The sequence below is a fragment of the Peromyscus leucopus genome, chromosome 7 (assembly GCF_004664715.2).
Source record: "Peromyscus leucopus breed LL Stock chromosome 7, UCI_PerLeu_2.1, whole genome shotgun sequence".
Taxonomy (NCBI): domain Eukaryota; kingdom Metazoa; phylum Chordata; class Mammalia; order Rodentia; family Cricetidae; genus Peromyscus; species Peromyscus leucopus.
This window is the reverse complement of record NC_051069.1, coordinates 84674592-84701461: the sequence shown is the minus strand read 5'-3', so window position 1 is coordinate 84701461 and position 26870 is coordinate 84674592. Positions and strand designations below refer to the sequence as shown.

At 40.7% G+C, this 26870-nt stretch overlaps 1 protein-coding gene across 12 annotated transcripts in view; it reads right to left on the bottom strand.

Annotated features, from left to right (window-relative positions):
* Window positions 1–26870, bottom strand: part of Tfdp2 (transcription factor Dp-2) — a 130685-nt gene that overhangs the window by 57120 nt on the left and 46695 nt on the right. Inside the window, exon 4 of one of the 12 annotated variants that reach the window (XM_028866025.2) lies at window positions 22837–22871. The exons of 7 other annotated variants lie outside the window; for them this stretch is intronic. Coding sequence is in view for 2 of the 5 variants with exons in the window: in XM_028866021.2 (XP_028721854.1) it covers window positions 9160–9190 (31 nt within the window). In the remaining 3 variants the exon portion in view is untranslated. Of the gene's footprint in view, window positions 1–8744; window positions 9107–9159; window positions 9767–18663; window positions 18801–22836; window positions 22872–26870 lie in introns of those variants that run through there. 4 more of the 12 variants (XM_037207851.1, XM_028866021.2, XM_037207853.1 and 1 more) reach the window with 4 other exon arrangements.

Genomic DNA, 26870 nt, shown 5'->3' with positions numbered 1-26870 from the left:
ATTAACACTTGTTTTTGTTTTGTTTTGGGGGTTGGGGGGAAAGGGGTTCCAGAAAGGGTTTTTCTGTGTAGCCCTGGCTATCCTGGAACTCACAGAGATCCTCCTGCCTCTGTCTCCTAAGTGCTGGGATTAAAGGCGTGCGCCACCACAGCCCGGCACCACTGTCCACACATTTACTGTGTTTACAGCTGTGGCACAGCATGGAGGGCAGGACCACTGTCCACACATTTACTTCTGTGTTTACAGCTGTGGCACAGCGTGGAGGGCAGGACCACTGTCCACACATTTACTTCTGTGTTTACAGCTGTGGCACAGCGTGGAGGGCAGGACCACTGTCCACACATTTACTTCTGTGTTTACAGCTGTGGTACAGCGTGGAGGGCAGGACCACTGTCCACACATTTACTTCTGTGTTTACAGCTGTGGTACAGCGTGGAGGGCAGGACCACTGTCCACACATTTACTGTGTTTACAGCTGTGGCACAGCATGGAGGGCAGGACCACTGTCCACACATTTACTTCTGTGTTTACAGCTGTGGCACAGCATGGAGGGCAGGACCACTGTCCACACATTTACTGTGTTTACAGCTGTGGCACAGCATGGAGGGCAGGACCACTGTCCACACATTTACTGTGTTTACAGCTGTGGCACAGCATGGAGGGCAGGACCACTGTCCACACATTTACTTCTGTGTTTACAGCTGTGGCACAGCATGGAGGGCAGGAGCACTGTCCACACATTTACTGTGTTTACAGCTGTGGCACAGCATGGAGGGCAGGACCACTGTCCACACATTTACTGTGTTTACAGCTGTGGCACAGCATGAAGGGCAGGACCACTGTCCACACATTTACTTCTGTGTTTACAGCTGTGGCACAGCATGGAGGGCAGGAGCACTGTCCACACATTTACTTCTGTGTTTACAGCTGTGGCACAGCATGGAGGGCAGGAGCACTGTCCACACATTTACTTCTGTGTTTACAGCTGTGGCACAGCATGGAGGGCAGGACCACTGTCCACACATTTACTTCTGTGTTTACAGCTGTGGCACAGCATGGAGGGCAGGACCACTGTCCACACATTTACTTCTGTGTTTACAGCTGTGGTACAGCATGGAGGGCAGGACCACTGTCCACACATTTACTTCTGTGTTTACAGCTGTGGCACAGCATGGAGGGCAGGAGCACTGTCCACACATTTACTGTGTTTACAGCTGTGGCACAGCATGGAAGGCAGGAGCACTTGCAGTTTTCCTTCCACCACATGGGTTCTGGAGAGCAAGTTTTAGGTCATCAGACTTGGTGGCAAATATCTTTACACTCTGAGCCTTTCTGTCAGTCCCGTATATTTAGAAGACTACAAAAAGCAAGAAATCTTATGGTTACATATCAACATCAACAAAAACTTACTGTACACTAAAAACTTACTCACACCTAAGCCTGAAACCCTAGCTTCTAGAGAAGGTGAGTCTAGAGGACTGAAAATTCCAGGCCTGCCTGAGCACTCAGTGAGACCCTTCCTCAGAGAGTAAGAGGGCCGGCAAGACAGTTCAGAAGTGAAATGCTGCTGCCAAGCCCACCAACCTGCTTTTGATCTCTGGCAATCATATTTGTCTCTAACTTCCACACATGTGCAATGATGTGCTTATGTAGATACAGAAACATACAAGACAAATAAATGCTTAAAAATACTTTTATGTTTGCTTTGTCTGAGACAGGGTTTCTCTATTATGTAGTCCTGGAACGAGGCTAGCCTTGAACTCAGAAGAGATTCACATGCTTCTGCCTACCAAGTGCTGGGATTAAAGGTGTATACCACCACATCCAGCTCAAAAAATATCTTTACTTTTCCTTTAAGTGAAAAAGAAGGCTGGAGATGCATCTTAATGTTTGGAGTGCTAGATACACAAGGACCTAGATTCAATTTAAAATACTAAGGGTCGAGGGAAGAACCCACCATATCTATTAAAAGACATTCTGGGGTATCACATTCCCATAATCCAACTGTAACTCTAGCATGTAGAAGGCCGAGGAAGGAACATGAGTTTGAGAGCAGCCCTGAGGACACATCAAGTTCCAGGCCAAACTGAGTTGCATACTTTCATTAAAAGTTCTATCTCTGGGGGCAGAAAGATGGCTCAGCAGTTAAGAGCACTGGCTGCCCTTCCAAAGGCTCTGAGTTCAATTCCCTGCACTCAGAGGGAGGCTCACGTCTATAAGGGATCCAATGCCTTCTTCTGGTGTACAAAGCACTCATATACATAAAACAATTAATGGTTGATAACAGAAGAAGAAATATTTTTTTCAATGATAACAGCCACTTTGTAGGGTGCACATGTACATGTAAACAAACTCTCAACATATGCTTCTATGGACAATCCTAATGAAACTCATTGGGTCACACACACAAAATACAGAGGGGAAGGAGTAGACGACGATGGGCTAGTTGGGAAGAGGAAGGGGATTAGAAGCAGCAGTAGGAAAACAAAGGCAAGTAAGGGAGAGTGACTATGATCAAGATATATATGTGCATGTGTAAAAATGTTATACTGAAACCCGTCATGTATAATTAGTATATACTAATAAAACTCTACCAAAAAAGTCCTTGTCTTCCTGGCACACAAAAAGTATTTCAAGTCAGTGGGTTGTTTTTTTTTTTTTTTTGGTTTTTTTTTTTTTTTTTTTTTTTTTTTTTGGTTTTTCGAGACAGGGTTTCTCTTGTGTAGCTTTGTGCCTTTCCTGGAGCTCACTTGGTAGCCCAGGCTGGCCTCGAACTCACAGAGATCCGCCTGGCTCTGCCTCCCGAGTGCTGGGATTAAAGGCGTGCGCCACCACCGCCCGGCTCTCAAGTCAGTGGGTTTTATAGCATCATAAATCTGCCAGATTTTTACCACAAATGAGTAGTTTACCAAAACCAAGTTCTGTGCTGTTAGTTCCCATACTTAGAGCTGTCACCTAAAAATGTACTTGAAAATGTGTTGCCTGAAACATGGTAGAAAACACTGTCACTACACAAAAAAGTCCTGGATCCACACCAGCATGGCAGCACAGACCTGTAATCCTAGCACTTGTGAAGCTGAGGTAGGAGGATTATAGGGAGTTTAAGGCCAGCATATTTAACAGGACTGTGTGTGTGTGTGTGTGTGTGTGTGTGTGTGTGTGTGTGTGTGTGTATGTATATGTATATACACACACAGTTCCATAGATACCTTAGAAAAGTTACTCAAAGTATAGTATTCATGTATTCTTAAACAATATAAAAGATTTCTTTCCATAAAAAAAATACAAGCAGTAAGCAAATTTTCCCTCTTACAAATAAGGCAGTGAGAATAACCACATCAATTACTCTCTGGGTATACTGACTTAAGGAAAAATGATAGCTAAGACTGACTTCCCTAGGACCTTAGTTTTAAGCTGAAGAGTTCACAATGAAGATCAATCCACAAGTACACCTTGTTCCTAAAGCCTTCTATCACTCCATGCTTTGGATGATATACTAACTGTGGTAGAGCTTATTGGAAATTAAGGTATGATGGCATATGTCTATAATCCTAGTACTCTGGTTGCCAATATAGGAGGACTTAGACAAGTCAGAAGCCAGCCTGGACTACAAGTGTATTAGGCCAGACAAGGCTGTTTATTGAGACCTTGCCTCAAAAAAGGAAAACCTCCTATTCATAAACTGAATGTGGCAGACTTCAATTGTAACCCCAGCACCTAGAAGGTGGAGACATGAGGATTAGGAGTTTGAATTCAATTATATAATAAGTCTAAGTCCAATCTAGGCTACTAGATATACAAATAGAGAGAGAATGTGAATTAAGGAATACACGTGCATGTGTGCATATAAAGAAATCATCTCTGGGCTACATACTGAGTTGAAAGTTGCCTAGGCTACAGAGGAAGACAGTGTCTCAATAAAGAAACTGCTGTACAGTGCTTGTCAGTATGCATGAAGTCCAGGGTTCCATATCCAGAACCACATAAAACAGAGTGGTGGCACATGCCTATAATCCCAACACAAAGGAGGAAGCAGCAGTATTATATGGTTTTTTTTTTGTTGTTGTTGTTGTTGTTTTTTGTTTTTTGTTTTTTTTTGTTTTTCGAGACAGGGTTTTTCTGTGTAGCTTTGCGCCTGTCCTGGAACTCACTTGGTAGCCCAGGCTGGCCTCGAACTCACAGAGAAACGCCTGGCTCTGCCTCCCGAGTGCTGGGATTAAAGGCGTGCGCCACCACCGCCCGGCATATTATATGTTTAAGGTTATTCTTAGCCATATAGTTTGAAGGCAGCCTCAATTACAAAAGAGCCTGTCTTACAAGCAAATAAGGAAGTATAATAAAAATTGGTATAGGACACACTAGATAGGTAGAAGGAAAGAACTGACTCCACAAGATTCTCTGAACACCATATATATGGTGGCATGTATACAGACATCCACGTATCACAAGCATACACATTATATGATTGCATAATTCATTTCTATGGCAACACCAGGTGTTCCCCTTAAGAAAATTCAGCTGGCCGGGCGGTGGTGGCGCACGCCTTTAATCCCAGCACTCGGGAGGCAGAGGCAGGTGGATCTCTGTGAGTTCGAGGCCAGCCTGGTCTCCAAAGCGAGTTCCAGGAAAGGCGCAAAGCTACACAGAGAAACCCTGTCTCGAAAAACCAAAAAAAAAAAAAAAAAAAAAAGAAAATTCAGCTGATGTGCTTTCTATTTCTTAGTTTTGAAGTCCTAATTGGAAGGGTCGCAATGGCAATGGCAATGTTCTGCCACGGCTGCTTTCCTCATTCTGTAATATGGTGTCCTCCTGTCTACATTAGGAATAGTGAATGGCACTGACGTCTGACACCTGCAATCTACAATGCTATTACAATTATACATTCTGCACAGGTCCAACTGCGGTTTTAAAGGTTGTCTATTCCATTGAAATTTACATTCCTTGGTCAATATTGTTGTTATTCCTTTGAAGTGTATGTAGATCAACTTTAGAATCTTAATTTTAATTAAATCAATGAGCTGATAAAGCTTCAAAACTCTCTAAACTCTGTCATCCTTATTTGAAGAAAACCTTCAAGGAAGCCTACAGATACTAGCCCAAAACGAGAACAATGTAATATTTTCCTTTAACGTTGGAATCATTTCCAGTCTTCTTTTTTTAAAAATATTAATTTCACATATCAGCCACGGATTCCTCTGTCCTCCCTCCTCCCACCCCCCAATCCCACCTCCTCCAAGGCATGGTCTCCCCTGGGGAGTCAGCCCAGCCTGGTAGACTCAGCCGAGGCAGGTCCAGTTCCCTCCTCCCTACACCAAGGCTGAGCAAAGTGTCCTAGATGCCCTTCAACTGAAGAATAGATAAAGAAAATGTGGTACATATATGCAATGGAGTACTACTGAGCAGAGAAAAACAATGACATCGTGAGGTTTGCAGGCAAATGGATGGAACTAGAAAAAATCATCCTGAGTGAGGTAAACCAGACTCAGAAAGACAAACATGGTATGTACTCATTTATAAGTGGATACTAGATATAAAGCAAAGGATAACCAGACTGCAACTCACAACTCCAGGGAGGCTACCTAGTAAAGAAGACCCTAGGAAAGACACAGGGATTGCCCAACAACAGAGAAATGGATGAGATCTACATAACCAAACTGGACATGGGGGGTGGTAATGGAGGGCAAGGGTTGGGGAAAAGAGAGCTTGGGGAGCAGGAAGTACCATTTCCAGTCTTCTTAGACCAATTAAATATTTAGAAACTATCTAATATTTGACCAATGCACAAAATTCAAATGTAGCTGAAGAATTTTTTGGCTATTAAATATTACTACTAACTTTACAGAGTAAGATATGAAAAATAATAAATGCCTAAGAGAAGATCTGGTGCTGGGGACGGAGAGGTCCTTCAGAGGTTAAGAGTACTAGCCGCTATTTCGGAGTTCCAGAGGATCTGATGCCCTCTTCTGGTCTGCATGGGCACCAGACGCAAGTGGTGAGCAGCAAATGCCTGCAGGTAAAACACCTACACATATAAAATTCTTAAAAAGATTTAATGCTTAGCACCAGTTTTGAAAGGCTAAGTTTGCCTGGTATGGGTGGCATACACCTTTAATCCCAGCACTCTTGGAAGCAGAGGCAGGCAGATCTCTATGCGTCAAGGCCAATTTGGACTACAGAATGAGTTCCAGGACAGCCAGGGCTATGGAGAGAGACCCTGTCTCAAAAAAAAAAAAAAAAAAAAAAAAAAAAAAAATTCAAAAACCAAAACCCAAACCAAGCCAAACAAACAAAAGATTAACTTTCAGAAAAGCCTAAGGGGCCCAAGATCTGCATAGCTCAGTGGGTCAAGTGTTCCTTAAGCCTGCCGATATGAGTTCAACCTCAGGAGCCAGGATCCCGGGTAAAGGTGGGGAAAGAGAACTGACGCCATATTTGTGCTATGGTACTCATGGCCCATCACATAATAATAATAATAATAATAATAATAATAATAATAATAATAATAATATTTTAAAGAGCGCATAAAGGCCAAGGATACAGCTAAATGGTAGCATGCTTGTCTAGGTTCAATCACCCATACTACCAAAACCAAAAGACCCCCATAAAGACAGATGGAGTGGTGGCCTGTTTCTATCACTTAGTGCTCTGGGGACAGAAGAAGAACCAAAAGTCCTAGGTCAGGCCCAGCACGGTGGCTTACAATTTAAAACCAGCACATGGTGGGCAGAGAGAGGGAGGTGAATCTGAGTTTCAAGCAAGTCAGAGCTACATAGTGAGACCCTGTGTCCTGCCACCCCAAAAAAGTCCGAACAGTCTGAACTATATATAAGACCCTATAGTTTCTCCCACCCAACAAAGAATGGCTGTAACATGTATAAGAACAATTTACACAAGAACACAGGACTCCCTTTGTGTGACTTATAAAAAGGAAAGGAAAGGTTTTTACTTTACTCATAATGAATTTCATGAATACAAAACTCCTAAAAAATACATGACTGCTTTCATTATGTGCATATTATCTCCCTGCCTGCTCTTTCCAGCAAATAAACATCACCCTTTTTCCATGAGCAACCAACCTAAGCTTATCATTTTTCTTTTCATAGACAAACCACAATATATCACTTCAATTACACTCAAAACATTTCTCCCACATTTTTCACTCAGAAAGTCTTTGGAATAAGTCTCATGCTTCTTATAGAAATGACCTATTACATGGACAACTGCTGTTTCCTATTTCATTTTATGCCTTTGTACCGATTGTGCAATTACAAACTTTTGCAACTAAGCATTTCCTCTGTATATTATTTGACTTTGGTTTTAAGTGTTATATCTAATATAATGACCAATTTCCTGTAACTTAAATGCACTAAATTAACTTTCTCTATTTTCATTACACAACTTTTGAGGTTTCTTTAAAACAGCCTCTTTAACAAAAACTTACTCATTTTTGTTATGCTGATTCTCAAATCCTGAATATAAAGGATGAATTTTAAATAAATTATAAATGATAAATGGCTGTTTTATTTATTCACCATTTAGGTAGGATTTATGACCTCCTCTCTCCTCATTCCAGCTACTGTTGAATTTTGAATGAAACAACTTCAATTGTAACAGAAGAAACATCTGTTGCTTTTTTCCCCCTTCATCAGGGCTTTCCTAACTGAAAGAAAGGCTCTCTGCCCCTCTCCAACTCCCCCTCCCTACCCATACTAAGTTCCTTAACCTTTTTTCCTTAGACTTGTTTGAAGTATATTACTTAAAACATTGCCATATCCATTAAATTATTATAGCTTACAAAAACTTTATTTTCTTATTAAAGTAAAAAGAATGATATTAAAAAACAACAGCAAGATTGTGCTTCACTGACTATAAATTGTAGCCACAATGCAGACTTCAAGAGTCTACTTGAAATGATCAACTCAATCAAGCTGTTACACATTCCTGACTCACTAAGAATTGTTTAGGGATAAGATTTTCTTCACAGTGTCCAGATTCTGTATAGCATCTTGCATGGTATATTTTCTTTGCCAATCCAAAGCTAACATAATGGCAGTCACTACCCCAAGAGGCAGACACCAAATGGTGCCACCCACTCTCACACTGTGCCTCATAATAAACCATCAAGCAGTGGAATGCACCGGCTCCTTTATGAGCAAACAATGCTGGAGCTTCATTAGAATACAGCTGACATTTTCAAAGCACAAATACTTTTAAGGAAATTGTACTGGGGTAAAAAGGGAACAAAATAACTACAAAGGCTGATTTTTCTTTCCTGTGCAGAATGATTTCTAGAGATTCTGGGGAAGCATACTTTGTTGCCGACAATTTAAGTTTTTATAAACAAAAAACATATTTAATAAGGACAAATCTTATTTTATTTACTGGAAAAAATGAAAATAAAAACTACTACTAGAATTGCTTCCATGAGGAATAACCATGAAGTATTTTTTAAATGACTGCTATCTTCAACTGCTTCTTTAACTTTTAAATGGAACAAAATGAATTCCAGAATTATTTCTGCATTTGAATTAATTTATATAAATAGCTGAGGATAAACTAGGCTAACTCTACCCCTCCCCCACCCCCTACCCCCATGCTCTGTAGTTTTTCTAGCTGTAACCAGCAAGGACGTCTTGAAATCAGCCTGTTCTGGCTACTTTCCTATTTAGCATGGCAGCTGCCTAGCAAATACAAACACGGTAAAAACCCACCAGGCTGTGAGAAAACAAACTGGTCTCTCTTACCTGGTCTAAGGAAGCATGCCTCTCACAGCAGTACCAACAACACTCTACAGTCTTTGTTACCATTCAGTGGAAACTTGAGACTGTGTCAGACGTAAGCAATCGAGCTCAGACAAGCTCAATTTAAAATACTTCTCAATAAAACTAAAAAGATGCTCAAGAAAACCAGTCAAGTGGCTTGAACAGACGTGTGTGACTGACCAAGTAACAAAGACACATCCAAAGAAACTCAAAACACAGGTGCTGAGAAAGGGGCTTTTCTGCATGGAGCTTGGCTTTCTTGCTAAATTATAAAGGCTTTTTAAAATTAAAAAAAAAATGCTTAAAGGTAGAAGGTGATAAAATGCCTAAGCCCAAGCTATCATTTCTCTAAATATCATTTGAATTCTAAGTAGTTTAAAAAATAAAATTAACTTACTCACAAGACCTGCATAATTCGAATTATACATGTCCGACTATCTGCCGGCTCCGGGCAATCAGTCACAAAGCAGAAGACCTTAACGCATTTTGAAAGCAGAGCAAATGCACCATGAATTACTGAGAGAAAAAGGAGGAGAAACTTGAAAAACTGCTCGGAGCTTTCTGAGCCTGTAGAAACTGTCCAGCCCTTGTGGGAGGGAAAAAAAGTCCTCGTCCTGCCCCCCGAGATAGGCCATGCTTCAACGCCAAAGTGAATGACAGGCTCATTTCTGATATCAACAAAGAGCAGCTTAGTTGTGCTCTATTTTCCTCCCACTTTCCCACACAGCTAGAAGTCTCAAACTTTTTGGGTTAGTCCTTTTGTATCTAGCGGTAAGTACCTTTCTCTATTTTCTCAACAGAGCACCCAATTATGTTGTCCTAGATTTTAAATGATTAATTAAAATTACATACTTAATCATCTTACTCCATTTTCCTACACAGGAAATCTAACAAAGATGACCTTTCAAGTTCATGTCCAAGCCTACTCTTCACAATATTTGATAACTATAAGATCAGCTGTCAATATTGATATGCTTTTTGCTGCAATAACATTACAAATAAGGCAATGGAAATAAAATTTCCAACTGGCTGCACGTAAAAAAAACTTACTAAAGCATATATCTTTAAGTAAGTTTCAAACAACAAGCACTTCTACCAACATGTATTTACTGAAATTGATCACAAGCCAAGAACCACTTTGGAGCTGGGGATACAGTAGTACTGAAAACAACAGACAAAAGCCAAACAAATCCCCCTGTCTCGGGGGCCTTAGTTCTCATCTCTCAGCTCCCGGTGAGTACCAGTACCCACAATGGCTGAAGTGCCTTTCCTTCTTCCTCACTCACCACCTACACGGGAAAACTCCCCTTGGAAACAGGGTTCTTGTTTGCTTGCTTGCTACAGACTTTGGGACAGTGATTACAGTTCACATGTAATTTACCTTGTATTTTGTTTGGGACAGGCTCCTACTTTGTAGCCCAGGCTGGCCTAGAACATGTGGAAATTCTGTCACAGTCTCCTAAGTGTTGGGATGATAGGAATGAGCCACCACAGATTTTTTTTTAATGTATTTCCCGACAATAGCTCCAGGAATGCAAGAATTTTGTGCTTTGCTTTTAGTATCGTATTAGCATCTTAAACAGTTCCTGTCTGATATTCCACCAATGTTGACTGAAAGAAACCAGATGATTTTTCTTATTCAAACTTTTCTTCTGCTAACACATATCAACACTAACATGCACCAACAATGATATAATATGGGGTATGAATTAGTTGGTTTGTAAACATGTTAAAATTGAAAATACAACTTACAAGACCCCAAATCTTTTCAAATTCTAGTGCCTTAAAGTATCAATGGCGAGTCTATTGTATTTGAGCAATCTATTAAAATTCAATGAGAAAACCTGTCTTGAAAAAACCTAAATAAATAAATAAATAAATAAATAAATAAATAAATAAATAAATTGAAATTCAATGAACTGGGATGGAAGGATGGCTCAGTGATAGGAGCACTTGCTGCACTTTCAAAAGGACCCAAGTTTGGTTCCCAAGTTTAGTTTCCAACATTCATGCTGGGCTGCTCACAACTGCATTAACTCTAGCTCCAGAGGACCTGACACCTTTCTTCTGATCTCGTAACACACACACACACACTTTAAAAATTCAATTAACTAAGTTTATATGGCAAGTCAGATTTCAAAAGAAATTCTGAATAAAAGAAGGAAGTTGGAAATTACACAGAATCTAGTCAATTTTGTGTATTAAAATCTCTGGGCTGGAGAGAGATGAGCAATCAAGAACTGGCTGTTCTTTCAGAGGACCAGGTTCAACTCCCAGAACTGACATGGCAACTCACAACCACCTGGCACTTCAGCTCCAGGTCATCTGGCCTCTGCAGACACCAGGTACACAGATGGGCACAGAAATACATGAAGGCAAAACACTCACACACATTAAAAAAATTAAATCCTGTCTAAATCACTGGAAATAGTTTTCAACTCCCCATGTTTTGCATTATTCTTAATCATCTTAGCAAAGGATCTTTCTGACAGAGAAAGTAAGTACAAATCTCTATAACCTGTCAGATCAGCTAGAGGGTTTACCTGTGTCACTAGAGACTGGGATATTTGGGAAGTAGGTGAGGTCATATCTATTTTACAGTTTCAAAGCAAAAGGAAATTAGATCAATCTACTCACCATACCTCTCAACTTCAAATCATTCCTCTCATTACCTAAAGCTGGACATTGTTTACAAGTTCAAATATAATTTACTTTGTATATATTTTAACGATAACCCCAATAGCAGCCCAAAGACAGGTCAAGCAAAATACCAAAGATCCCACTATTCTTGCAGGAGCGTATTTCCTTCCTAATCAGCATTCATTCTTTGGTCAACAAATACAAACTGAGTACCAGTTACCTATCAGTCACTGAACTAGGCAGCAAATTGGCCTGTCATCTGTCTACTCCATAGACAGCAACTTCAACCCACCCGTTTCCTGATGTTTCCATTTTGCTGCTTATTTTACTTCCCTGTTGGCACTCTTCAATCTAGTGCACTCCCATGTCTCTCTTAGCAGGCAGAATAATCACTACCTTCTCTGCTCCTGTACAGGAGGATGACACAGTGTGGCAAAGTACATAGGATTGTCCACTGTCACAATAAAAAGCATCTTTGGAGGGCCAACAGGATGGCTCAGTAGGTAAAGGCACCTGCCGTCAAGCCTAATGACCTGTGCTGAATCCCAGGATCCAAACAACAGAAGGAGAAAACTGACTCCCACAAGTTGTCCTCCAACACACACACACACACACACACACAATTTATTTTTAATAATTTTAAAGCACCCCCTTGAACAATTTCTTCTTAATCTATATATATAAACTCTATTCAGGGGTTACAGAGATGGTCAGGCAGTTAAGATCACTGACTGCTCTTCCAGAGGACCCAGGTTTGATTTCCAGCATCCACATGGCAGCTCACAACCATTTCTAACTTTAGCTCCATGTTATCTGATGTCCTCTTCTGGACTCTGTGAGTACTGCACACATGTGTTATACAAACATATGCAGTCAATATCCACACACATAACAAATTTTAAAAATGTATTTATGCATTATTAATTATAACTATTGGTTAGAAAATACCAGATGGGGCTAAGTATCTCTCTTCCAGGTTTGTATATTGATCTCTTTAAGTTGGAACTTGCTATGTTTACTAGCAACTTGACCAAATACATTTAATGACAAACATGAATATATAGACAGAAGTGATACTGACAGTAAGAACAATGATAGCTAGTTGGCCTCATAAACAAGTGGCAATTAGTAAGTTTGAACTTGTGATTTCTTACATATTAAATAAAATTTCTAATCTTAGCCAGTATTAGACCTAAGCAAAGGATCCCTGAAACCACTTGAATAAATAAATACTGATTTCTTAAAATGTCACATAGTAAACAAGTTTACCTTTGTCGCTCCATGTCTTATTTTTAGCATAGACATTCTCCAATGTTCTACCCTTGATGTTTGCTGAAGTCTAGATCTACCCTATCCCTCAAAGAACTTAAAAGATATTAAAAGCTTTGGTCCTAGCTGGGCATTTGTGCCACATGCCTTTAATCCCCACAATTGGAAGGCAGAGGTAGGTGATCTCTGTTGAGGCCAGCCTGATTTACATAATGAGTTGCAAGTCATCCAAGGCTACAAAGCTAGACCCTGCATGATGATGATGATGATGATGATGATGATGATGACGATGATGATGTTTCCACCAATAATCCTGTTGGGAGGTAGCAGAAACTTTTAAATATAGTATATACCAAGACCTGCCTTTAAAATGGGTTTTGGAAATGCCAAACCATGAAGGCTGGGTTCCTAACCATGAGGTAAATGGGCTTTCTCTACTACGTGCTTCCTCCAAGATGTACTGCGTCACTACAGATCCAGAGTAATAGGTCCTATCAATTATAAACTAAAACTTCCAAAATGATGAGCCAAAACAAACTTTTCTTCTTCTCTTTAAGTTGATTTGCCTCAGATGTTTGTTACAGTAACAAAGTGATAACACAATGCTGTTTTCTTAAGAATGTATACTCCCCTTCGGTAGGGCATTTACCACCTCTGCATAGATGATGACTACTAAAATACTTAGTGGTTGTCCTGGGCTTTTCCATTCTTCTCTAAACTCTAGTTTAGAACTGCTTATTGGTTAGCACTATATATCTCAAAATCTCCACTCAATTTCCTCAGTATTTCACTTCTCACTGTACATCTCAAATCAGCACATCCTTTTATGTTTCCCAACCTTGCTAAAAGCATCAATATTCAGCAAAAAAAGTGATTTTCTAAACCAGACATGGTAGTATACACTTGTAATCCCAGCACTGCAGAGATGAAGCAAGACAAACTGGAGTTCAAGATCACCCTGGGCTACATCATGTGTTCAAGGCCAGGCTAGGCAACATAAGGTCCTGTCTCAAAACAAAATGACAAAAAAGAAGTGATTCTTTCCTTCTAGATGAATATGGGCGATCACAGCTATAATCCTAGCACTCAGGAGGCTAAGGCAGGTGGACTACCATGAGTCCAAGGCCACCTTTGACTATATAGTGAGTTTCAAATCAATCCAGTCTTAAAAAAAAATAAGAACAAAGAAGCAGGTCTCTTCTTATTTCAATTTCATCTCTAAATGTTCATATTGTTTTTGCTTTTCCCCCAACACATATCATTCATTCTTCCTAATGTTCAGAGCTATGGTAACAAAAATGGTAACCTCAGTCATATGTGGCTACCTACAAGGATTAAAACTTAAATTTAAAATTCATTTTCTCAGAGGCTGAAGAGATGGCTCAGTGGTTAGATCGCTGATTACTCTTACAGAGGACTTGGGTTTGTTTCCCAGCACCCACCTGGCAACACAAAAGTATCTGCAACTTCAGCTCCACGGGATCTAATACCCCTTCTGACTCTGTGGCCCTTGCACTCACATAGTATACATATATGCCCTTAGGCATTCACATACATATAATTATCAATAATTTTTTTAAAACTTCCCTTTCTTGAGTTAGGTGTCTGAAATGTGACTAACAGTACAGTAATGGAGAGTGCAGATATATAGAACATTTCTCCCACTGCAGAAAATTCTATTAAACACTCTGGTATAAACAATAACAGTAAACTATTGAAAGTTAGTTGTCCAAATTTTCCTTAATCTGGCCCCAATCTACCCTTTTAGTCTATTATTTTATTTATTTGATGCTATGTTTTACCTGTATGTACACCTGTGTCATGTGCATTCCTGATTGCTGCAGAGGCTAAGACAGGACATCAGATCCTCTGGAGTAGCTGGTTATAAGCTGCCATGTGGGGTGCTGGGAACTGAAATTATGTCTTTTGGAAGAGCAGCCAGTACTTTTAATCATCGAGTCATTTCCCTAGCAAAATATAATCCTATTCTCCATCAAAATCCCTATGCATGCTTTAGTCACATCTGACTTGGTGGGGTCCAAGAAATTAAACTAAACACTTCATAGGATGAAGGTCTGTGCAATGAACAGGAGAGAATGGTCCATGGAAGGGAAGCAGCCAAAGACACTATAAATATAGAAAAAAATTCACTAATGCACCCACAAGTTAGGAAAGATAAATCTGTGAAAATAAGGTTTACAGCCCTAGAAAAAGAATACAGTTAATGGAGAAAGGAAAAATACTAGAGTCAGAACACTACAAAAAAAATTCAAGTTTACTTACAGAAACTGAACTCAAGCTAGTCTGACTTGAGAGGGATTATTTAGCTTAACTGGATCACATATCCAAAGAAAGGTTAGAAAATCGACAATCAGGTTCAGGGATATAGTTGTCTCAGAAAGTCTAAGGTTGCTATGACTCCATCAGCGTTTTTCCTGATTTTCTCTCACTTCAGCCTCGTTCTCTCTTACTACAAAGACCAGCATTCTCCATATGGAAACATGGCTAATGATGTGTTACTGATTTTATAGCTGACAGGTCATACTACTTACTTCCTCATCCTAGGCCACTAAATACCAGGAAGATATTCACGGGCTCTACTTGGGTCAGATGTTCATCCCTAATCAAGGAAATGTTGTCAGAGTGACTAGGTACTGGGCCAGTCTACTGTGACCAGAAGAATAGAACCAGGTGATGTGTAATAGCTAGGCAGATGAGGAAGATTAATGGAGAATCTTGTACGCATTCTGTAACTGGACACTAAAATCAATAGCTGAGCTATGTGGAACAAGCCATTGAAATATAGAAGACAAGTAATTTGTCATCAGTTTATTCTGAGATAGAGCAAAGATCTGGCTGTTTCTGACCCCAACTATTCTCTTTTCATTAGAATATGAATACCTAGCCTAGGGTGGCCTTGAACCTACCAAACTGACTGGCCTTGAATGCATGATCCTTCCTCAGCCTTCCATAAGAATACACAAAGGCTCAAATATGGATGCGTAAACACAAAACAAGGTGGATGTAAGAGAACATTAGTGTATGTCCATTTGGTTACAGGCTTTTCAATGTAAATCTAGTCTAGAACATATAATTTTGCTCCCCAATTCAGTTTATAAAACCTTGAAGTCAATTTCTGCAATTAAGGTTTAAAAATCTTGGTCTGTTACAGCTCTGATAAACTAAGAAAAGACCTACCAATATTGCTGTCTTATTATATGGATATGTAACTGGCAATCTTGGGCACTTTGGAACTGAATATAATCTATCCCTGAGTGAAACAAGAGCCTAACCAGTATTGTTCGAGCTAGTAATTAGTGCAAGGTTTATGAAATTGTTCTCTTAGGAAGGCACAGTAGCATGAACCTGTGGTTCCAGTTATTCAGGATGTCCAGGCAGGAAATCACAAGAGGCTGGGAGTCAGGGGGCTAGTCTGGGCAACATATTAAATGTTATTTAAAAAATAAAATGGGCTAGGAAGATGTCTCAGTGGGTAAAGGTACATACTTCCATCACCCATGGTGGCCTGGAACACACACAGTAGAAAAAGGGAACTGACAGGTGTCTTTTGACCTCAACATAAATACCATGGCATGAGGACATGTTCTCTGTCTCTCTCTCTCTCTCTCTCTCTCTCTCTCTCTCTCTCTCTCTCTCTCTCTCTCTCTCTCACACACACACACACACACACATTAAATGAATAAATACATACATACATATATAAAATTGTGTATTTTTAAATATTACAGAAACAATACCAACAAAAAATTATTGACCCAAAATTATTATTGGGAGGCAGAGGCAGGCAAGTCTCTTTAAGTTCAGGGCTAGACTGGTTTATGTAATGCAATCCAGGACAGCCAGAGCTACATAGAGAAATTCTGTCTCAAAAGCCAAGAATCTATATGTTGAAAAAAACTTCTTAAATTTCCCTAGGTTTTAGTCCATTTTCATTACTATAATTAAATACATGAAGCAAGCTAATTTTATAAAGGGTTTAAAGAGGTTCAAGAACTCGGCACGTCAGGCTTTGGTGGGGACTTTGCCAGAGCTTCATGGTGAGGCAGGGATGTGAGAAGGGTGTAAGACAGACAGACGGACGGGGAAGGAGCTCTGCAGTCCCGAGTCTGGTTAGAAACCTCTCAGCTGCTGACAGGAAAGAACCCCACACCGGGCTGGGAAGACAGCTTAGTGAGAAAAGGCTTGCTGCACAAGCCTGAGGACCTGAGGTCGGATCCCAGCACTCACATCAGAACCAGGCGTGGCAGCACACCTCTGCATCCTCTGCACGGGGAGTGTGTGTGGCGGGGGGGAGCCAGGCGTGGCAGCACACCTCTGCACCCTCAGCACGGGGGTGGGAACCAGGCATGGCAGGCAGCACACCTCTGCACCCTCAGCACGGGGTGGGAGCGGCGGGGTCCCAGGAGTTTTCTGGCCAGTTAGCCAAAATGGCAAGCTCTAGGTTTAGTGAGAAACTGTCTCAAAAAGTAAACTGGGAAGTAATAGAGAAAGACATCTGGTGTGACACTGTGGACTCCACACGTACACCTATAGGTAAGTATATCCACACACACATGCACACACTCAGTTAAAATAATTAAAAAGAACTCCAGCACAATTAACATTTGCTATGAAGATGGCCTACATAAAGACAAAGTCCCCTCCCCCCCCTTTTTTTTTTTTGGTTTTTTCGAGACAGGGTTTCTCTATGTAGCTTTGGAGACTGTCCTGAAACTCACTCTATAGACCAGGCTGACCTCAAACTCACAGAGATCCTCCTGCCTCTGCCTCTTGAGTGCTGGGATTAAAGGCGTGCGCCACCACCACCCGACGACGACGACGACGACAATATTCCTTTTATATATGAATACTTTCAAATAAGAGTATTAAAATAATTATGAACCATATTTAAGGCCTAAGCATATAATATGACCATAACCTTTTCCTAATCGAAAACCATACATTTCTGGTAAATGCACAAACAAAATTATAAATTTCCATTTACAAGCATGTCAAACCATTTAACAATGTAATCTTCAAGGTTCATGTTCAAGAAACACATGGATTACAAAAGACAACAATAAACCTCTCATGTTAAACATGATATGGTGGTGCATGCATGTAATCCTAGTACTAGGGGTAGAAGCAGAAGAATCAGGAGGTCAATGTCATCTTCAGCTATTCAATGAGTTCCAGGCCAGCCTGGCATACACTTGAAATCAAAAACAAAATAAGGGGCTGGAGAGATGGCTCAATGGTTAAAAGCACTGGCTGTTCTTATAGAGGTCTGGGATTCAGTTCCCAACACCTACATGGCAGCTTACAACTGCCTGTAACTCTACCTCCAAGGAATCCAACACCCTCACACAGACACGCATGCAGGCAAAATGCCAATGCACATAAAATATAAACAAAATAAAACAAATGAAAATCTCATCATCTTTTAAGTAAATTCACCATTTGTGTGTTGAGCCAGATTCACAGCCATCCTCAGCTGTATACAGGACACACAAGCTCATTTCCTGCACAATACTCTGACCTGAGGTTTTACTTTATCAGCTGGAACCCTATCCAATGCACCCCAGGAACCACCCTACTGACTCATCTAGGTTCTTCAGCAACACTTTCAAACTTTAGATGCCACCAAAACGGTATATATAGCTACTGTGAAGACATTTAGAGAAAATTCTCCCTTGAGAAGCCCACACCCACAACTGCATGTCTTCCCCCCCCCCCCCCCCCCCCCCCCCCGCTTGGAGACAGGGTTTCTCTGTGTAGTTTTGGTGTCTGTCGTGGATCTCGCTCTGTAGACCAGGCTGGCCTCGAACTCACAGAGATCCACCTGCCTCTGCCTCCCGAGTGCTGGGATTAAAGGTATGGACCACCACCGCCCCATCCATGCTTATTTCTTAATGAACTCATGCCAAAAACTTTTGTTTTAAATAATGTGTGTGTGTGTGTGTGTGTGTGTGTGTGTGTGTGTGTGTGTTACCTGTGTGCCGTGGCATGTATTTGAAGATCCAGAGGACAAACTTCAGAACTCAATTCTCTTCTTTTACTATGGATTTCAGGGACTAAACTCTGTAATCAGGTCCCTGCAGTAAGTGATTTTACTCACTGAGACATCTCACAGGCCTCTAAAAGATGAACCTTTGAAGAACAAGCAAAATCCATTTGTTGTAACACTACAGCAAAAAGCTTTTGGAGATTTTATTATGTAGGTCTTTGCTATAGTTCAGATATGACTGTGTTCCCAAACACTCAGGTGCTGGAAGACAGTTCCTAGTATAGCATTGTGAAGAAGTAGCATAATATGTAAGGGATAGAAACTTTGAGATGATTTACAGGCTCCAATCTCATGAATACATCAATGCTAGTCTCAAAGAATAGTTAGGTCCTAATTTCTGTGTGCGTGAACTGTTATAAAAAGATGACCCTTGACCCTCCCCAACTCCCTTTCTTCCTATCTTGCTGTGTTCATATTTTCACTCTCTCCCTCTTTCTTCTTCCAGGTCATGATGTTACCATTCTATTATACAATGATTACAGATGGAAGGCCCTCACCAAAAGATCAGCTTGATTTTGTACTTATAGCTCCAAAACTGTGACCTAAATACATCTCTCAAACTTTTGTTTTGTTTTTCTGAGACAAGTTTTCTCTGTGTAGCCCTGGCTGTCCTGGAACTTGCTCTGTAGACCAGACTGGCCTCAAACTCATAGATCTGCCTGCTTCCCAAGTGCTGGGATTAAAGGTGTGTGCCACCACTGCCTAGCATACATCTCTTAATTTTATTAAGTATTTAGGTATCTTGTTATAGCAACATGAAATGAACTAAGACAGACCTGAAAAAAATGCATACTATTCCAACTGATTTTTCTTTTTTCTTCCTTCTTTCTTTCTTCCTCTTTCTTTTTTCTTTTGGCTTTTCAAGTCCCTTTATTGGACCTCTCCCAGTCTCCCATTCGCCAGGCATCATTAATTCAGGCTCCCGAGAGGCAAGGAGCTCAAAGCCTGCCATGGTAGGAACCTGGCTCCCCCCTTCCTCCAGAACTCCCATGTACACACTCACCCAGACCACAAGATTATAAGGGAATCCCACACAGTCTTCCCCCTCGGGTCCTATACCAGAGACAAAAGCAAAGGCCCTACTGATTTTTCTTTCCTGCTCCTTCCTACTAGTAGTCTTTTTACTAAGGAAATACACTATAGCCTACAGAGAACTGTGTCACCAAAGAGGAAGTACAGGTGATTAAAGAGAGAGAGAAGAAAAGGAGTTCTGGATGCCACAGAGAAGACTTTGCAAGCTCTAGAATTTCAGGCAAGAGTCACTATACTGTGTTGGCTTGTTCTTTCTTCCTTTTTCCTCTCCACCCTTCCCTGACCTCCGCCAGTGTCACACATAGTGCAGGGTAGCCTTACACTCATATAGCCAAGGATGACCTCAAAGCCCAGATCTTCCTGATCCACTACTCAAGTACCAGCATTATAGGTATGCCATACCACTCCTGCTTCTAAAAGATGCTTCAAAAGTCTTTCTAAAATCCCCAGGACAGGCTGGGGATGTGGCTCATTTGATAAAGTACTTGTCTACTACATGGAGCTGTGGGTTCAATTCCCAACACCACATAGATCAGGTGCGATGGAGTACAGTCCAACACTCCAATTGGGAAGAGGAGGCAGGAGGAAGAGGAGTCAAGGCCATTCTCAGCTACACGGTGAATTGAAGACAAGCCCTGGCTATATAAGACCCTGTTAGCATTAAGGCCCGCCCCTTGGGGACCTGGCAAATACACAGGCAATACCTTGGTATATTCAGGGTCTTGACAACAAATATCATGTGCTCATTGCTCCATAGTCCCCTCATAAAGGGCAGGGGCCTTCCTTCTCTCTATTCCCACAAGGTCGCATCTGCACCTCCTGTCTTCTCCCTTTCCAGTCTCCTCCTCCTCTTCTCTCCTCAGCTCCCTTCTCTCCCTTCCCCCCAATAAAACTCTAGCAAGTGCTGTATGTATGCTGTGTCTCTCTCATCTGCCATGGGGCCCCTCGGCTCCAACCCACCAAAGTCTCTGGCCCGATGTTTTAAAAATACAGCAGACCCTATCTCAAAAACTAAAATAAAATTTAAAACTCAAAAGAGCAGCTCTTGGAAGGCAGAGAGAGGCAGGAGGATCTCTGTGGGCTCAAGGCCAGCCTAATTTACAGAGAGAGTTCCAGGACAGCCAAGGCTAAACAAAAAAAAAAAAAAAACAAAAACAAAAAAAAAAAACCCTGTCTCAGGGAAACACACAAACTCAAAAGAGCTAGAATAACTAATACAATTTTGAAAAGGACTAAAATTGAAGGACTTACAACTTCTTGATTTTAAGGCTTAATTAAAAGCATAGCAGTTTTTCAAGCTTGGCACTATTAACATTTTAGACTGTTAATTCTTTGAGGGAACTCTGTTGTGCATTAGAGATGTTTAGTAGCATCCCTAGCCTCTCTCTCCAACTACCAGGCAACTTTTCTACCTCCAGAGTGAAAATAAAAATGTCTCTAGACATTGCCAAGTGTCCGCAAGGGATGAAGTTGCTCTTAACTGAGAACCACTGAGCTACACTGGGGGAAGGCAGACAGATCACTAGAGCAGAGTCTGAATTCAACCCTCAATTATAACCACCTGACAGGACAAAAGTACAAAATAATTCTATGAGAAAGTGTAGTATTCTCAATAAATGATGCTGAAATCATTAGATGTTCACATGCAAAAGTAGCAATTTTATCCCTCATCTCATTCCATATAAAACTAGGTAAAAATTGACCAGACTTAAATTTAAGAGCTATAATTATGCACTCAGAAGGCAAAGGAAGGCGGATCTCTGAGTTCGAGGCCACCCTTTCTACAGAGCCAGTTCCAGAACAGTCAGGCCTGTTGTTACACAGAGAAACCCTGTTTTGAAAACAAAAAAATGAACACACAAAAAAGCTATAATTATAAAACTTCTAAATAAATAATAGGGAAATTTTTTAGTAAGATAAACACATATTTTTTTTATGTTTCGAAACTATGTATGCGGGACTGGCCCAGAATTCACTATGGAGCACAGATTGGTCTTAAACACTAGGTCTTCCTGCTTCTGCCTTAATTACAGGCATGTGATACATGCCTAACTCCAAACTGTATTTTTAGTCAGGAAATTTCACATTAAGATGTAAAAATAACTGCTCTTCAAAACTTCTGTTAAAAATAACACTTATAAGGTAGGAGAAAACGTTTGCTATACACACATGATAAAGAAGTCGTCTAGGATTAAACAATAAGGTGAAGAATCCAACAAAAAACTAACAAAAGAGGGATGAGGATATAGCTCAGTGAGTGCTTTCCTAGCATGCACAAAGCTCTGCTTTTGATCCCTATACACTGTTCAGAGTTACCCATCTGAAACCGCATCATTCTAAAAGTGGAAGCCAAAGAATTCAAAATTTAATGGGATATGGAGAGACTTAAAAATGATTTCAATAACTATCTTATGAAAAAAGATACACTGATGGCAAAAAGAAAAAAAGCACACAAAAGCATTCAGTAACATCATTAGTCACCGAAATCCTGACACAGGGCCAGCGAGATGGCTTAGCAAGTCAAGACACTTGTTGCCAAGCCTGAGGACCTGAGTTCAAGTTCCTGGAACCCACATGGTAGTAGGGGAAACCTCACTCCTGACAGCTGTCCTGTTTCCTACACACCTGTGGTGCATACACTCTGTATGCAGACCTTCTTAAGTAGTGTGGAAAGGTGTTTCTGTGTAGTATTTTACCTGCATGTGTGTTTAAGCAGCATGTGTGTGCCTAGTGCCTGCAGAGAAGAAGGTATCAGATTCCCTGGACCTCGGTACAGAAGGTTGTGAGCTCCATGTAGGGGCTGGAATTCGACCATGTCCTCAGCAAGAGCAGCCCGCGCTCTGAACTGCTAATCCATGGCTCTAGCACTGCTCCCAAAACAAAAACAAGAGTGAAGAGCTAAATAATCCTGAAGCAGCACACAAACTCACTTTAACAGAAGGAAGAAAGCAAACAAAATCAAGCCCTGACCACTCAAAGTACTGGAAAGGAACTAAAAAGCATTCCTAGTTGGGATACCAACTTATGTGATACTTTGGGAAACATGTTTTTAAAACACATACTTACCATATGACCGAGCAATTCCACTTCTAGGTATTTACCTTAGGAAAATGAAAATGTGTGTCAACACATAAACTTTTATTTGAATGCTCACAGCAGTTTTACTCATAATAACCTACAACTGTTGGAAACAAGACCAATGTTCAACAACTCCTGGGGAGATAAACCAATTGGGTACACAGTCAAATTGCTACTAGCACAGAAAATTCTGGAGCCCAGCATGGTAGCACCTGCCTGTAATCCCAGCACTGGAAAATTTCTTTTATAACTGATTGGGTATTCAAGGCCATCTTTATCTACAGAGTGAGTTTGAGTCCAGACTAGGCGATAGGAAGCCCTGTCTTGAAAGAAAAGAAAAAGGTAAAGTCAATAGACAGGGAGAAGCTTTTAATTCCAGTACTCAGGAGGCAGAGGCAGGCTTATCTCGGTAAATTCAAGGGGAGTGGTTAGCAAAACTACTTAAAGGGCTGTAGAAAAGGCTCTGAGTTAAGAGCACTTATTGCTCTTGCAGAGAAGCAGGTTCAATTCCCACACCCACAGAGTGGCTCATAGCCATCTGTAATTCCAGTTTGAGGAGATCAGACACTTTCAGACCTCTGTAGGCACCAGGCAAACACATGGTGCACATATGTACATGCAGGCAAAATGCCCACACATAGAGTAAATAAATCTAAAAACAAACAGTCAAACAAAAAGACTCCACTATGTATGTCTCTAGAATACGCAGCTGAAAACCAGAACAATGTTATAGAATTCTACCCGCCCACAACATAAGCTATGAAGAGAGTTAACACTGAAGAGGAAAATGTGCTGACCAGTCTCTTTTCACTCTGATCCTTTTCTTTATCTTTTGTTTTCAACTGGAAACTGCTCGGGTCTTCTTCTCTCCTCCGTTTGAGACGGAGGTCTGACTCTGCAGCCCGGGTTGCCCTTGGACCCCGACCCCTCGGCCTCAGATTCTCGAGTGCAGAGATCACCAGCACTGCTACCACATCTGGCTTACATTTTCATTCTTAAAAGTTAATTCTCATTTATTCTATTATCTAGCTGTTTAACACGACAAACCTATCACTGTTATTTCAATATACTTTATATTGAAGATTAACAGAAAACACAAACAAGAGGAAATTATTTGGAATTGTACATCCTTCAGGGAAGACTAGAGTGAATAGGCTACTAAAGAAAACTACTTGCAGAATAGTTTGCAAGCGTCTATGTTCAGATCATTAAGATATTTTAAAATATCCTGAAACCGAATACAGACTCAAGGATGAAGCCAGACCCACTGACTACGTTCACTAAAATACAACATCCACCAAGCCTAGCCCAGTAAGAAAGGCCAAACGCACCCTAACATGACCTTATCTTCAGAAGTCAGCCAAGGAACTTTTATAGAAACAGTAACCATATGCCATTTTCCTATTCCTCAAAGCAGTTCAAAACAAAATAGAACCTTTAGTACGAATATTGCAGGACACGGGCTGTCAAGAAATGGAAGAAAAGATGGTGCTAGGTATAGTACTGCTTGTAATCTCAGAATCTGGGCAGTGGAGGCAGGAGGATCAGGGACTCAAGGACGGTGTTGGCTATACAGAAAATTCAAATTCAGTCTCAGTCTAGGCTACAGGAGACCTTCCTCAGAAACAAACAAAGGAAACATGGGGCATAAATCAGCAATCTGTTGAACTGGAACTCTATATTTGTCAAGACTCTGAACTCTGCTGGGCATAGGAGTGCAAACCTTTGATACCAGAGTCCTTGGGAGGCTGAGGCAATACAAATTCTGAGAGTTTGAGGACAGCCTGGTCTACAAAATAAGTCTCAGGATAACCAGGGCTATGTAAAGAGACCATGTCTTACAAAAGCAAACAACAGAAGATTTTGAACAATGAAAAAAATCTTTGTTTTATGATGACTTGCTGCTTAAACTTTTCAAATTCCTCTAATCTTTATCCCATTCTCAACAAGTAGTCACATTCTTACCTGGAGAGAAATTCATTATTATGGTCCCTCTAGAGAACTACCAAGTAACATTTTATTATTTTTTTTGTTTTGTTTTTTGTCTTTGTTTTGTTTTTCGAGACAGGGTTTCTCTGTGTAGTTTTGGTGCCTGTCCTGGATCTCCCTCTGTAGACCAGGCTGGCCTCGAACTCAGAGAGATCCGCCTGGCTCTGCCTCCTGAGTGCTGGGATTAAAGGCGTGCGCCACCACCGCCCAGCCCAAGCAACATTTTAAATAGCATTTAGTGGTTCCCCACAGTCATCTTTTGAGATTATAAAGGATTAAAAATGACAGTAATAAAGTTGGGACAATATCCCAAATGCTGAGTTACACATTTCTTTGATAACTGACTGAGTATTGTTTGGTTGTGTTGAGATAATATCAGTGTGCACCCCAGACTGACACTGAATTTATGGCAGTATCTTGCCTCAACTTCCCAAGCCCTAGGATCACAGGCCTGAGCTACCGCCCAGATAAATGAATGGGTTTATCTAAGAAATTCAAATTTGGTTTGAAAAATAAAAATCAACCAAATTAATTTAGCATATTAATGAGCTAAACATATCCTATCACATAAGCATTGCCAGCCTAGCCAAAACAATGAGCTTCAGATTCAATAAGATCCTATCTCAAAACCTAAGGAGAGGAATTGAGAAAGATACCCAACACTGAACTCTGGCTTCCACGTGTATACACATGTCACACACACACACAAGCATGTATACACGTACGTGTACACACACACAGACACACAGACACACACACACACACACAGACACACAGACACACACACACACACACACACACACACACCACACAGAGGAAAGTTCCTTGATTATGGGGCAACTGTGAAAAAAAAAATCTAAGACTAACATCCTATTTAAATAACAAAGCAGAAAGTTTCCTCCTGATACAGGGAAGGGAAGGATTTCTTGTTATTCAACCTTTTCTCACATACCTAATTAGTGAAATAAGAAAAGAAATGGAAACGAAGAAGTAAAACTGTCTTTACTCACAAAAAGCATTGCAATATGTTTAAAAACATGCTAAAGAATCAACAAAAGAGCTTCTAGAATAAATGGTGGCTTCACAAGGTGGCAGGCTGTAAGATCACTTTCCATGCTTTGCATTATCTGCAATCAAGAAGTCAACTGCGGTGTAAAAGTATTCCAGAAGTTGGTAGTCTGTCAAGATTTAAACAGTTACACTGAGACATGTGAGAAAATCTCATACCATCTTGTTCCATCTCACCAAAGGCGGTGAGTTCTCCCCAGGGTATCTATGCTGTACATGACGTCCACTCACCAGGGGTAGCATACGATTAGCTTCAGGCTTGCCTTTGTTTTAGCTAACTATACAACTCTTAAGCTTCCAACTCTTAAAATGCTTGTCTTAAAACAAAGAGTTTAAAGCCGGGCGGTGGTGGCGCATGTCTTTAATCTCAGCACTGCAGAGGCTGAGCCAGGCGGATCTCTGTGAGTTCGAGGCCAGCCTGGTCTACAGAGCAAGATCCAGGATGGCACCAAAAAACTACACAGAAAAACCCTGTCTGGAAAAACAAAAACAAAACAAAGAGCTACGTTCCTCACTAAGTACAGTAACGTTCTGTTTCCAAAGAAAGACACTCACTTCTCAAAAGTTAAATAATCTGATAAAAAAAACTCTAAGAATGTTATAGCAAATAAGATTTTACAGCTCAGTATTTATTTACTAACTGTAGACAATGAGACTCTGAAAGTAAAACTATGAGAAGGACCTTGCCCTCAAAGAGCTCTCAGCCTAGTGAAAGAGAATCATATTGAGAATGTCATGTGACAAGGCAGGAACAAAGTGTGCACAGGGTTCAAAGGTAACACATGCACTGAAACAAGGAGGGACTGAGAAATTCCTGTCAGCTAGATGTTCAAAGCAAACAGCAATCTGATCAGTAGTCAAAGCATCTACAGGTAGATGACATAAACTCTTTCAATGTTCTAGACTAATGAAATACTTGCCCAGCAATTGGGAGGCAGAGCCAGGTGGATCTCTGTGAGTTCGAG